This window comes from Hemiscyllium ocellatum, chromosome 27 (assembly GCF_020745735.1).
Source record: "Hemiscyllium ocellatum isolate sHemOce1 chromosome 27, sHemOce1.pat.X.cur, whole genome shotgun sequence".
Taxonomy (NCBI): Eukaryota; Metazoa; Chordata; class Chondrichthyes; order Orectolobiformes; family Hemiscylliidae; genus Hemiscyllium; species Hemiscyllium ocellatum.
Window position 1 is genome coordinate 3,836,460 of NC_083427.1, and position 14,839 is coordinate 3,851,298.

At 45.6% G+C, this 14,839-nt stretch overlaps 2 protein-coding genes across 2 annotated transcripts; both read right to left on the reverse strand.

Annotated features, from left to right (window-relative positions):
• Window positions 1-355: 355 nt before the first annotated feature.
• LOC132828693 (gastrula zinc finger protein XlCGF7.1-like) lies at window positions 356-3,638 on the reverse strand. Its single transcript, XM_060845772.1, has 2 exons — window positions 3,560-3,638; window positions 356-3,390 (listed from the first exon to the last, which is right to left on the reverse strand). The coding sequence occupies exon 2, from the start codon at window positions 3,169-3,171 to the stop codon at window positions 2,296-2,298; it is 876 nt and encodes a 291-aa protein (XP_060701755.1). The 5' UTR covers window positions 3,172-3,390; window positions 3,560-3,638; the 3' UTR covers window positions 356-2,295.
• Window positions 3,639-6,973: 3,335 nt separating this feature from the next.
• LOC132828692 (gastrula zinc finger protein XlCGF7.1-like) lies at window positions 6,974-14,355 on the reverse strand. Its single transcript, XM_060845771.1, has 4 exons — window positions 14,288-14,355; window positions 13,314-13,418; window positions 10,266-10,371; window positions 6,974-9,251 (listed from the first exon to the last, which is right to left on the reverse strand). The coding sequence occupies exons 3-4, from the start codon at window positions 10,288-10,290 to the stop codon at window positions 8,386-8,388; spliced, it is 891 nt and encodes a 296-aa protein (XP_060701754.1). The 5' UTR covers window positions 10,291-10,371; window positions 13,314-13,418; window positions 14,288-14,355; the 3' UTR covers window positions 6,974-8,385.
• Between the last annotated feature and the right edge of the window lie 484 nt (window positions 14,356-14,839).

Below are 14,839 nucleotides of genomic sequence, written 5' to 3' on the forward strand. Positions count from 1 at the left end.
CAACTACTAATATTGGGTTGATCAACTAAGGAAAGGCCCAAAGATTTGCCAGATTCATTGGGACATTTTAAATCAGATGACCAAACTCTAAGCCAAAGAGGTGGATGATAAGGAGTATATGAAAAGAGGAAAATGAAATAGAAAGTTGGAGGGGGCTAGGGAGGAAATTCCAGAGTTTAGGTCCCAGGCAGCTGAAGGCCCAGTAACCTATGTTAGGGTAATTAATATTGGGGATGAAGGGGATTTACTAATGGTATTCCGTGTATTTAGGCCTAATTATACATGCTCAAGGCCCAACTTTAAACTGGGTCAAAATCAGACCATCCCTGGAGTCAGAGAAACCATTTTCTGAGTAAACATTTTGTAAGATCTTTATTTTTTAATACTGTAAATGCGAGGACCAGTTGAATCCTCCTGTTTCATCAATGAGAAGTGATTGCAACAAGATTAAAATCTTGCAGGTTTTAATGTTCCAATCAGAGTATATTTTGAGATTTCAAAAGAGGAGAAATCAGAGATTTGGGTTCCTCTTCACAGCATGGCATTTTCTCGAAAGGGTCCACCTCCCTGTTCCCAATCACAGTTCATGCGAGCAATGCTCACCTCCCTTAATCATCTGACGGTCTGTCAGTGCACTCAGTTGACTTGCAATGCAGGGTGATGCCAACAGCATAGATTCATTTCCCACATGGAATAAGGTTATCATGAAGGACTGCTTTTGCGACTTCTTCCCCTTGCCTGAGGGATGGTGACCCTCAGGTTAAACCACCACCAGTCATATCTATCTACAGTTGTATAACACTTTGATCTTTTACTATAAATTCTGTGTCCTATGATCCTGCCCCACTCGTTACCTGATGGAGGAGCAGTGCTTCGAAAGCTTGTACTTCCAAATAAACCTGTTGGACTGTAAGTTGGTGTTATGTGATCTTTAACTTTGATAAGACAGCAGTCCTATGGTCTGGCTTGGCCATGGAATTTCACCTTTACCTCTGTCAGGCCACTGCCCCAGAAGTGTGTTGTGATACGTCCAACCGGGTTGATTAAATTATAGCTAATTATCCTACAACAAGGAACCAGAGGAAAAGTGAGCAAGTCTCAGGAAGTGAGAATGGACAAGAGCTGGAAGTGGTTCCAATCCATACAAAAAAAACTTAATAGTTTTCCAAACCCCCATGTGCACAACTCTTGGTGAGTTACATTTTCTAGCACAGAGTCTTCCTGTCACTTCAACCTGGTGCTGGGATGCTCAAATCCCTGTTCAGATGTTTTGAGTTTCTCTGTCTGGGTTTCAGAGTCCTTGAGAGTCCCTGAAAAGCCTGTTCCAATTCTATCTGTGAGAGTTACAAACTGAACTTGTGAGGTAGAAGGCAATGTGTCGCCTACTGCCTCAGGGATGCGGGGGGTGAGGGGGGAATGGTGTTTACAGGGTGAGCAATGGGAGCGCTTTGAGTGGGATTCCCATTTCTGTGTCGCCTTTCTCCATCAACTCTCTCCTGCAGCAGCACTAAACCATTACTCCCAGCTCACTGCAGACAAGCTTGGTGGGGAATCACTGACATACTATAAGCTCATGGAGACAGTATCTGTCATTTGCTGTTTAAAGCAGCAGACATGACCCGCACTGCCATGGTAACAACCTGCATGCACCCATTGCATAGAGTTTTGAAGTTCTGTGGGAGCCAGTCACTGTCTTGGGATCTTGTCTGGCCTTGCAGCTTCCAGTCCCTCTCTAATTCTGAGCCTTTACTGTTCCGCAATGAAATCCTTCCACAATCAGTGGCCATCCTGCCAAGGCCCCAAGTTCTGTAATTCCTTCCCTTCCTCTCTTTTTCTCCCCCACCCCCCCAAGATAATTCTGAAACTCAAACTTTCCAACCAAGCTTTTGATCATGTGTGAAACACCCATGGACACGACAATGTGAAATGTTCGCTATAAATGCAAGTTGATTTTGTTCTTGGCCTTACATTAAGAGAATCAGGAATCTCACATGAACTTTTAAAATCCTCAGACCATTGTGACCAATGGTCATTTTCAGACTTAGAACTTAAACCTGCTGTTTCAGTTTCAGTTAAGTAACAGATCCCAGTTTGAACTCAATCTCTGACTTTACAGCTGGTTTCTCTTCCAGATTCTAAACCCAGCTGTAAAGGAGTTTCTGTTCCACTTCTGGGAGCACTGAGCCAGGGAAGAGAGCAGCTGAGACACTATTTCTTACCCACCTTGGATTATCCACATATTCAGGCCTGATGTGATTCATAAAAGCAGTAAACAGCAAAGTCCAACTCCTACAGTCACTTGTGAACTCGCCGGTGCCTCAGGAGCTTGGATGACTGAGAGAAGCCTTTTCCACACTTGGAGCAGGTAAACAGTGGTTCCACTCTGTGAATTCGCTGGTGTGCAGTGAGGTGAGAGGATCGCTTGAACCCAGTCCCGCAGTGAGAGCACCTGAACGGTCTTTCGTCAGTGTGAACAAGTTGATGGGACATCAATTCCCCAGAACTTTTATAACATTTCCTGCAGTCTGGGCATTGGAAAGGTCTCTCCCCAGTGTGAACTCTTTTGTGCGTCATCAGGGCAGATGACTGAGTGAATCCCTTCCCACACTTGGGACAAGTGAACAATTTTTCCCTAGTGTGAGTTCTTTGGTGTCTCCGTAAACTGTAGAATTGGGTAAATCGCTTACCACACTCGGGGCAGGTGAATGGTTTCTCCTTTGTGTGAGTACTTTGGTGTTTCTGCAAGCTGGATAAATGACTGAAACCCTCCTCACACTCAGAGCAGGTGAATGGTTTCTCCCCAGTATGAGTTCTCTGGTGTGCATGTAATGTGGATAAATAAGCAAAACCTTTCTCACACTCAGAGCAGGTGAACGGTTTCTCCCCCGTGTGAGTTCTCTGGTGCGTACGTAACGTGGATAGCTGAGCAAATTTCTTCCTACATTGATGGCAGGTGAATGGTTTCTCCCCAGTGTGAGTTCTCTGATGTTTTTGCAAGGTGGATAAATGAGCGAATCCCTTCCCACAGTCATTGCAGGTGAATGGCCTTTCCCCAGTGTGTCGACGCCGATGGCTTTCCAGCATAGATGGGAATCTGAATCCTTTCCCACAATCCGTGCATTTCCATGATTTATCCATGGGTGGCGTGTCACTGCAGGTTGAACGATCCATCAAAGCTTCCTGCGAATCTTTCTCCCTGCTGTCTGTGGGACTGCAACAAAGCTCTTCCTGCTGTCAGTTCACAGGGATACTCCAGCTCACGCGTGTCGTTGCTTTTCCAGTCAAACTGATGTTTGGAATCCTTTCCCCTCAGGTGGCAGTCAGACAATCAGAGGTGAATGATAGTCGGGTCCTGTCGAATTGAGAGATTCAGTCAGATCTTTTAATTCCCTGTGAGAGGAAGTTGACAAGGTTAAGGACAGAGAATCCTACTTTCTATTGTACAATTTGTTCTTTCTTAGCTCCCCAAAGCAGTAAACTCCCTGTCCCTTCTTCCCACTCCCAGTTTTCCCATCCCTCTCCCTCTCCCCAGGTTGGCTCCATTTCTTCAGGGACTCACAAGAAAATCAATAGGGTCAATCATTTCTGCTTCCGGTCACGTGCACCCTGAGCACAACACCTCAACGCGCACGCGCGCCTCTCCAAGGGTAAACATGGCGACGGCTACCAGTTTAGCCACGGACAGGTTCCTTGGAGGAACCCCCGGAGTTGTAGCACAAGGGTCCTGGAGATACTCGTGCAGAGCTGGTGGTACTACTGCAGCCTCCCTGCTCTCCTGCCGCCTCTCACCGGGAGCAGAGCGTCGGTTTCTCAGCCCCACCGCCATCTCGTCCAACACGCGTGCGGGACAGTGCTGTACTGCGCATGTGTCCAACTCTCCTGTTGTGAATAGGGGACTTGCACCGCCGCAGGGGCTGCTGGGTACAGGGCCGCACCATTAATCTCGGTCAACACGAGGAAAAAAGGGATGAAGAATTGTCCGTTCGGCCCATCGATTCCGCGCCGCCATTCAGTCGGATCGTGGCTGATCCAACATTTCTCAGTCCACTTTCCTGCCTTTTCTCCTAATCCTTGATCGTCACCCCTCGTCAAGAATCTACCTCAGCCTTAAACATACACAAAGCTTATGTCTCCACAGCTCTCTACGGGTTGGACCTCCAACCCTCTGAGAAGATGTCCTTCATCTCACTCTCTTCTATTGAATTGGAAATGTTAACTGATTTTCTCTACATGGATGCTGCCAGACTTGCTGAATTTCTTCAGCACTTTGTTTTACATCAGGTCCTGATCATCTGCAATATTTTGCTTTTTTTAATAACCTATAATTTCCGATGGAGAATTTGATTATAATTTCAGTTCCACTACAGCTTCTACACCGTGCATGCTTTTGCTCCCTTTGGGGCCTGGGTGATTAATGGCAGTTCCAGACCAATATGAAGAGAAGCATGGAGCAGGAGCAGGTTGTAAACTGATCAATTGGAGTCGAAGGCTGAGCCCAGATCCTCCTCACTGGCTGAAGCTGTGGATCATTTGTAAACCAATTAAACCTCAGCAGAAACCTGGATCTTTCTATATGTGGCTTTAAACATTGAAAACCCTACAGGGCTGGAGCAAACATCTCAACATTTGAGGGAACACATGAAACAATGCACAAAAAATTCAAGCGCTGACTTAAAGCAATAATTGAACAGAAAGGAAATGTCACTGGTTTCAACAAATGAACAGGCAGAAGGGTTAGGATAGGTTGCGGAAGGTTAATGACGTAAAGCGCAAAATAAAAATCTTCAGACAATGAATGAGTACTGATAGTCTCCTTGGTATGTATTCAGAGGGTTTGTTGTATCAGGTTTAAAGCATTAACGCGTTGTATTTTCCTCACTACAAGATCAAAAGAAAACCCGATAACAAATAGGAACAGGAGAAAGCCATTTTGCTTGTCAGGCCTGCTCTGACATTCCTCATATCCACTATCCACTTTCCTGAGATTTCCGCATAACCTTTGATTCCCCTTTTGATCAAGAATCTAGCTCAGGTTTAAATATCATCATAGAACCTCTTCAGTGTGGAAACAAGCCATTTGGCCCAACATGTCCATACCGTTCCACCGAAGAGTATCCCACCCAGATCCATTTCCTTACTCTATTACTCTACATTTTCCCTAACCCACACATCCCTGAGCACTTTAGCATGGCTAATTTACCCTAACCTGCACATCTTTGGATCGTGGTAGGAAACCCACACAGACACAGGGAGAATGTGCAAACTCCACCCAGCAGTTAGCCGAGGCTGGAATCAAACCTGGGTCCCTGGCACTGTGAGGCAGCAGTGCTAACCACTGAGCCACCCAATACATTCAAGGAATCTGCCAGCACAGCTTTCTGTTAAAAGCAGCTTCAAAGTCTCTCAACCATCTAAAAGAAGATACTCCACCTCATCCAAGTCTTAAATTGTTTTGAGACTATGCCTTCAGGTCCTAGACTGTCCATTGGGGGGAAATATCCTCTCAGCATTCACCCTGGCAAGCCCCTTGACAATCCTAGGAGAAAGTGAGGACTGCAGATGCTGGACATCAGAGTCGAGTGTGCAGTGGTGGAAAAGCACAGCAGGTCAGGCAGCATCTGAGGAGCAGGAGAATTGATGTTTCGGGCATAAGCCCTTCATCGGGAATAAGTGGAGCCCGAAACATCGATTCTCCTGCTCCTTAGATGCTATCTGACCTGCAGTGCTTTTCCAGCACCACGCTCTCGATCCTTGAGAATCCTGCATGCTTCAAATGAGATCACCTCTCATTCTTTTAAATTCCAGCAAATAGAGTCCCAACCTGGTTAGCTTTTGCTCACAAGACAATCCTTCCATACCAGGGATCATCCCAATAAACCTTCTCTGAACTGCCTCCACGAAATGATATTATTCCTTAAATAAGGGGATCAAACCTGTCCACAGTACTCCAGATGTGGTCTCATCAGCACCTTGTACAGTTGCGATAAGACCTCCCTACTTCTATCCTCCCAACACTCTTTAAATAAGGGCCAATAATCGATTACACTTCCTGATTACCTGCTGTACCCGCGTGCTAGCTTTGTATTCTGTGCACAATTATCCACAATTTCCTTCGTATTGTAGATTTTGACAGTTCCTCTCTGGTCAATTATATTCGAAAACTCAGTGATCAAAACTTTGATTGTAAGATTTTTGCCGCGAGTCACAAAAACATTTAGTAATTTACAGTTGATGATTGTAGAGTTCATTAAATCTTTAAAATCGATAGCAGGCTGCTCAAAAAACACAATAAATTATTAACTGTTGCATTTATTCCAAACTGGGAGGTACAATTAAGAATGAGGAAGACAATTAAATCCTGGTATCAATGAAATTGGAAAAGACTTGTGGTGCAGTGTTTATGACCAGAAAAATCCACTTGCTCCAGAGGGGCAAAACAGTTTCACTGAAGTAACTACTGCTTCAAGGTATCCTTAAGGACTATCCACAAAACTGTAGTCATGTTCCTTTGGGTTTATGCATTGAAATGAGAATATTGTGAAAGAGAATAAATCATACTTTCTGGTTCCTCTCTGTGGCACAGCGTTTTCTCAGAAGGGAATCTTTTATGAATCCCTCCCTGTGCCTGGGCACTGTTCATGTGAGAAATGCTCATCTCAGTTCATCACGGGATGTTCTGTGTATTTTATATAGTTGTCCTGTTTTCCTCCTGTCGCACCGTGTTGTCATTTATTTCCCACGTAGCTGTGCATGAGCTTTCACAAACAGTTTCATTGTTAGACATCTTACAGCTCCAGTAAACTTGAAGAAACCATGATTTGGAGATGACGGTGTTGGACTGGGGTGTACAAAGTTAAAAGTCACACAACACCAGGTTATAGTTCAACAGGTTTAATTGGAAGCACTAGCTTTTGGAGCATCGCTCCTTCATCAGGTGGCAGTGAGCTCTCCACTATCACCTGATGAAGGAGCAAGACTCCAAAAGCTAGTGCTTCCAATTAAACCTGTTGGACTATAACCTGGCGTATGATTTTTAACTTTGAGGAAACCAGACTACGTAAGACCTAGGAGCACGAGTAGTCCATTTGCTGCCTTAAGCCTGCTCCTCCATTTAATATGATCATCTTGGATTCAACTCCACTTTCCTGCCTGCCCTCTGTCACCCTTCAACCCAATACTAATTAAAAACCTGTCTATCCCCCTCTTAAATACACAAAATATCCCAGCATTCGCCACACTCTGGAAGAGTGAATTCCACAGATTCTTGACCTTTTAAAGGGAAGTAATTTCTCATCTTGGTTTTACATCTGCTACCCCTTACCTTAAAACTACCAGCTCTCGATCTAGATAGCCACACGAGGAAGCATCCTGTCTGTCTACAGCTACTTTGTCAATCTGCTTGAGCATCTTATATACATCAATTTGATCTCCTTTCATTCTCCCAAACTACGAGAGTATAGCCCTAAAGGACGACACAGTGGTTAGCACTGCTGCCTCACAGCGCCAGAGTCCCAGGTTTGATTCCAGCTTTGGGCGACTGTCTGTGTGGAGGTTGTACATTCTCCTTGTGTCTGCATGGGTTTCCTCCCACTGTGCAAAGATGTGCAGGTCAGGGTGACTTGGCCATGCTAAACTGCCCATGGTGTTAGGTGCATTAGTCGGAGGGAAAAAGAGTCTGGGTGGGTTACTCTTCGGAGGGTCGGTGTGGACTGGTTGGGCCGAAGGGCTTGTTTCCACACTGCAGGGAATCTCATCTCATCTAAACTGCTCGATCTCACTTCACAAGACAAATTCCTTATGCCTAGAATCAGTCAACCTCCTCTGAACTGCCTCGAATTCAACTGTATCTCTCCTCAAGTAAGGGCATCAAAACTGTGCCTGAGGCAACTCCTGAAGTTAAACTTCTGGAGATGAACTTTCATATGCTTTGATCTGGGCATCGTTACTATATTATACCCTATTTATTTCTCTTCAAATTAAATGTGGATACTCATGACGTTAGTGATGTAATAATCATACAGGAGTGGGGAAGTTCAACCACAGCCAGACTTTAAGGAGAGAATCTGGAACTTAGATATGTTGGAAGGGAGAGAGGCAGCGGAGCCAGGTGATAAGGCTTTCTCAGTCTGAGTGACAAAGAAGCTTCATAAGCTTTGGAGGTGGGAATGGACGAGATAGGTGAGAAGGAGAGCCCTTCTAAAGGAACTAGAGATATTAAAATGACCCACGTGATATGGTTAACAAAAAGAAACGATCGGAGTTGATTGTTATCCAGAATATTAACACCTATAACTGGGCTGGAAATGGTTGACATCAACAGAAATAGACATCAATGAACTTGGTTCAGTCCTGGGTGTAATTAACAGCAAAATCCAATCACTGTATTTACTTGTGAATTCGCTTGTGTCTGAGTAGGTGGGATGACTGAGTGAATCCCTTCCCACACTCGGAGCAAGTGAACGGTCTCTCCCCGGTGTGAACTCGCTGGTGTACAGAGAGTTGAGAGGATTGTCTGAACGCGAACCCACAGTGAGAGCACTTGAAAGGTCTCTCGTCAGTGTGAATACGTTGGTGGGACATCAGTTCCCGAGAACTTTTGTAGCACTTCTCACACTCCTGGCATCGGAACGCTCTCTCGTCACTGTGAACCTGTCGGTGTGTGAGGAGGTGGGATGACCGAGTGAATCCCTTCCCACAGTCAGCACAAGCGAATGGCCTTTCCCCAGTGTGAGTGCGCTGGTGGACGCTAAATTCAGACGATCGCTTGAACCGAGTCCCACAGTGAGAGCATCTGAACGGCCTCTCCTCAGTGTGAACAAGTTGATGGGACATTAGGTCCCCGGGACTCTTGCAGCACTTCCCACAGTCCGGACATTTAAAAGGCCTCTCGTCAGTGTGAACCCGCTGGTGATTCAGTAGGTTAGATGAATTGTTGAACCCCTTCCCGCACTCAGAGCAGGTGAACGGTCTCTCCCCGGTATGAATGCGCCGATGCCTTTCCAGTTCGGATGGGGATCGGAATCCCTTCCCACAGTCTCCACATTCCCACCGTTTATCCCCGGTGTGACACCGCCTGTGCCTTGACAGGTCACAGGACCGGCTGAAATGTCGCTCACATACAGAACATGTGTATGGTTTCTCCATACCGAGAATGGTGCTTTTTCCTTCCGTGTTCAGAGTCCGAATGATGTGGGATCCCGACGTCATGCCGTTTCCACTTGCCCGACTGAAAATCTTCCCTTTCAAACAACCTATTTAATACAGTTGATTCAGAAAAAAAGGGGAGTGAGAAAGCCCACAAAAACACAGGCAGTTTGTGAAACTGAGCTGAATGAAGCTGGCGACGCGAGGGGCTGGCAAGGGGAAAAAGCGACTACATAAACTGTCGATTGTCACAAACACCCAGCAGTTTCCTGAAAGTTCATCCCAGTATTGGGAACACTGAAGCCACTGCTTTGAATCCCTGCTATCAACGCCACTCCGTCACCACCAAACCGATCCCAATCCCTGCCAACTGACCAGGCTGTTCACAAACTAGATAAAACATGTCATCCCAAGAGGAGCTTTGAACCACACATTCCCATCACCACCAAGACCCCGATTTCCACCTCAATAACATTACCCAACACCACCCCAGTCTCAGCTCATCTGCTGCTGAAACTCTCGTCCATTCCTTTGTTATGTCCTGATTTAACCAGCCCAGTACATTCCTGACCACCCTCCCATATTCAAACTCCCTGAAATCTTGGAGGTCACCCAAGACTCTGTTGCCTGTGTGCTTACTCCCACTAAGTGTTGGTCGTTCATGTGTGCTCACTGACCGACACATTCTCCTGGCTAAGCAGCGCCAAACATTCCATATCCTTATCCTGATATTCAAATCCCTTGATGGCCTCTCCCTACTTCTATATTCTCCTCAGGCTTCACAACTCTCCAAGGTAGATCCGGTCTCATGGGTATCCCTGACCTTCATTGCTCCACATTCGGTGCTCTCCTTTCAGTTTCGGAAATCCTGAGGTTCTGGAATGTCTTCCCTAATCCTGTCCACCTCACATGCTCCTCCAAGGTTATCCTTCAAACTGACCTTTCTCAACAACCTTCTGAGTCTCCTTCCCAAATGGCTCCTTCTGTGTACGGCTCCGCAATGTTGTTTTATGACATTTCCATAAAATGCGAACATTTTTAAAAGAATACAGGTTGCAAATACAAAAATGTATAGTGCTGCTCCTTCATCATTGATGGGTGAATAACCTGTAACTCCTTACCTTGCTGTGGGAGCACCTTCATCATATGGACTGCAGTAATTCAGGAAGGTCAAACATCATCATCATCTCCACTGGCAATGGGAGATTGACAAATATTGGCTCATTGCTGTGGAGAGAGAGAAAAACACAGTTGATGTTTCAGGATGTGCAAAATGAATCATCAGAACTAAAAACAGTGCAGAATTTGATGGTTAATATAAGCTCAGAAGTGGACCATAGGGCAGGAAAAACGATTTCTTGCCGTGAGAAGATAAAGCTGTCAATGCAACAGCACAACTGTCAGGGATGGTCAGCTGTGAAACCTCTTTGAGACATCAGTTCGGCAAAGTAAAAGCTAAACACCAAAGCTGACTAAAATCGTTCTTACTGACACAGGGAAGTTAGACAATGGCAGCGAGGTAATCAAGGAGCACAGAGGTGAAACCAAGCAATGGTTGGACATGGATTCTGATCCACAATAATGCAACCACAACAGTCTCAGAGCCACGAACCTCTCACAGGTAACAGAGAACAACAGGAGAGCTCAAAATTGCAAGACATGCTAAAATCCCAAGAATAACATTTCACAATATATCCATACAAGATTAAACTAAAAACATCTCTTTAGAAACTCTTCTACTAACAACATCCCATTACATTTGAAGAACAACACACGCTTATTAACCTGATCTCAAGACTTGATCTTGTTTGATGATTTCACAGTGGAAATTGCTGGCTCTGACTGGATTGCAAAGTCCTCAAAAATGCAGTAACTTCAGCCCATTTACTACAAAGCTGCACTTATTAGCTCCCTCTGTGTTTAATATTTTGGTTCTCGAACCAAGACCTGTCATAAAATCAGAGCAAAAATGAAATGATAAGACCAAACGCTGTAAGGATTCAGCAGTTCAGGGATTTTCTGTGGAGGGAGAAGAGGAGTTAGTATTTTAGGCTGTGCAGAATGAACTACAGGAAACAAAAACGGTGCAGAATTTGGTGGACAGTGTAAGCTCCGAAGCAGAAGTGGAAATTGGACAATAATCCACAAACAACTCCAGGCTGTGAAAGATAAGCAGGGAAAATAAAACTGGTCAGTCTGCCACATATAATCAATTGTCAGAATTTCATTTTTACATAAATCAGCAAAAGGAACAGCAGAATACTAAACACGGTTAAAATACGCTAGAGGGCGACCCCCTGCATCTGTGGAATCGTTTTCTGCGGTTTCAGTTGTCTGCGGTTTACCACAGCCCAAACATATTATAGGGGACGTTCCAGCACCAGGGACTGGGAGGCTGCTGGGAAGGTATGCTTCTCAGTTAAGTAAATGGGTTCACTCTTATCAGCGGTTTCGGGCTTTCATAGTAGGTCCTGGAACATAACCGTCATGGGTAAGGGGGGGACTACTGTAATTATTAGAGCCATAGGAAGTTAGACATTGGCAGAGAGGTGATAGGTGAGATAGAGCAGTGGATAGGCATGGATTCAGATCCACAGTAAAGGAGCTGCATCAGTCCCAGGGACACACAAACCCTTTGACAGATAACAGAACACAGCACTAAAAGATGGACATTGTCATTGAAAGCTAAAAAAAAACTATATTGCTTTCCACTTTAAAGTCCACTGAAAGAAACCAACCAAAAGGAGCATTGGAGTCAGAGAAAAGTCTCAGTTGAGGAAGTCCCAGGGAGGGAGGTGATGTCACCACGCACTCGTCACTGCCTGATGACATCACAGACAGGAACACACAGCATTGGAATCTGTCCAGATCAGAGAGCAGCCACACATTGTGAAGGATGGGAGGGTGCCCGAGAGTGATGGAGCAGGGGAGGTCGACCAGAATGGTTTGAGGAATGAGGAACTTTAGTTGCAATATATGGATAGAGGTATTGTGGTTGAGGGAAGATTTCAGAAAGGTGTTCCATTTATTTTAGGTTCAGAAAACCTGGATAAAGAAATTATATTCTCATTAGGCCATTGTAAAAGGATCACAGGGAACACTCAGACTTACTAATTCAGGCAAGACCTACAGGTAGGATTTAGAGTCATAATGTAATACAGCATGGAAACAGGCCCTTCGGCCCAAACTGCTCCATGCTGACCATGGTGCCCACTCAGCTAGTTCCAACTGCCTACATTTGGTCCATATCCCCCTTAACCCTTGCCATCCGTGTAGCTATCTGACTGTTTTTATTAAAATGTTGCTATTGTACCTCCCTTAACCACTTTCTCAGCCCATTCCATACACGCACCATTGTCAGTATGAAGACGTTGTCCCTCAGGTCCTTCTTAAGTCTTTCCTCTCTCACCTAAACCTATGCCTTCTAGTTTTCAATTCCCCATCTGTAGGAAAGAGACTATATGCATTCAGCCAATCTATGCTCCTCATGATTTTATACACTTCAATAAGGTCACCCTTCATCCTCCTACATTCCAAGAAAGAAAGTCCTATCCTGGCCAATCTCTCCCTAAAGGTCAGGCCTACTAGTCCTGACAACATCCTCATAAATCTTCTTTGCACTCTTTTCAGTTTAACTATGCCTTTCCTATAACAGGCTGACCAAAACCGTACACAATACTCCAGGTGCGGCCTCACCAATGACTGACACAACTGTAACATAACGTCCCAACTCCTACACTCAATGTCTCCACCGATGAAGGCCGGCATGTTAAATACCTTCTTCACCGCCCTGTTTACCTGTGACACCACTCTTAAAGAACTATATACTTGTACCATTAGGTCCCACTGTTCCACAACGCTCCTCAAGACTGTGCAAGTCTTACCTTGGTTTAACTTTCCAAAGTGCAGCACCTCACACTTATCTGTATTGAATTGTATTTGCATCCCCCACCCCCCCCCAAACTCCTCAGCCCACTTCCCTATCTGATCATGATCTCTTCGTAATTTCTGATAACTTTCCTATCAATGATACTCACTAATTTTATATCGTCCGCAAACTTACTAATCATGCCTTGTACATTCACATCCAGATCATTTGTGTGAATAACAAATAATAAAAGCAAAAATATTATACCGTAAGTAGTAATGACATGGATCTCAATGCTTACATTCAGAAGCCAATAATATTGATGTACTGATGAATCAAAGGACACTGTCAAATTTTGATGTGGTGTCTGGTTTCAGTTTCTTGACTGTGAATCATCTTCCAATATCTGTAAAATAATTTACAAAACACATCAATGTCAGCCCAGGGAGATTGCAGATATTGCCAGTTACACATTGTGGTCAGCGTCCCTCAATTTGAGGATAACATCAACTCAGGGTTGGGAGTTTATGCACAGGATCTTCACGTGACTCTGCAGGTCACTAGATTTTTTTTAGACTTACAGTGTGGAAACAGGCCCTTCGGCCCAACAAGTCCACACCGACCCGCCGAAGCGCATCCCACCCATACCCCTACACTTACCCCCTACCTAACACTACGGGCAATTTAGCTTGGCCAATTCACCTGACCCGCACATCTTTGTGACTGTGGGAGGAAACCGGAGCACCCGGAGGAAACCCACGCAGACACGGGGAGAATGTGCAAACTCCACACAGTCTGTCACCTGAGTCGGGAATTGAACCCGGGTCTACAGGCGCTGTGAGGCAGCAGTGCTAACCACTGTGCCACCCACTAGTGTCAGGATGTCCAACAGGTAATGGGTTACAGGGAGCAGACTTTGCTTTCTTCTGTGTCTCTGCTCTGCCTCATCAATAAGACATTGGGTGTGAAAGGCTAATGCAGCCTGATGGACAAGTTGTCTCCATCCTGAACAATGGGCAGCAAGCTCCGCCCATTCATTCCAAACACTGCCCCCTACAAAGATGGCGGACACTCGTGGCCCAGTGACCCTAACAAAGATGGCTGCCGTTCCCTGGGGCCTGTCACTGCGAGCAAGCCGCGACACATCGTCCATTTTGTTGCCGACGTGGGGGACCGGGCGAGGATCCTATTCAGGCTTTGAGGCTGAACATAAAGTACGTTCGAAGCCTCTCCCACGCTTCCACTATTCATTTCATCGCTCCCTCCGATTCTCACCGTTTGTTGAGGTCTGAGATACGACGGACGGACCATCGATGGCCGGGGCGGGGGGAAATGGAACGATGTCAACCACGCATGCGCCTTACCAATCGGGTCGTTCGGCATGTTTTAAATCACAATGGAAACGTCATCTGATTGACGGCTGGTCCGGACCAATAAATAACAGGGGGCGGACCTGGAGGACCGAACTGGAGAGGCTGGTCCTCCAAACAATGGGAATGGATCCTCATTGAGAGTGGGATTCGAGCTGAACTCCAGGAGAAACCTGGGCCTTTTGGGTTTGTGGATTTGGACCCTGTGCGATTATAGCAAACATTGCAATGTTCGTTACTGAAACGGATTTACTCAGGACACAACAGCAATTACCTTAGGGATTCACAAAGTGCAGTGGGAAAGGACATTCAGTGACAGGCTTAGGGGGCTGGGGGCGAGTTGAGTTATCAGCCCAGAGGCCACAAAGTGAGATAGGGAGACGACAGAGAGAACTATGAGGGGCAGTCTCGGAAAAGGAGTAAGCTTTAAGAGAGAGTTTGTCCCGGTGGGCCAGAG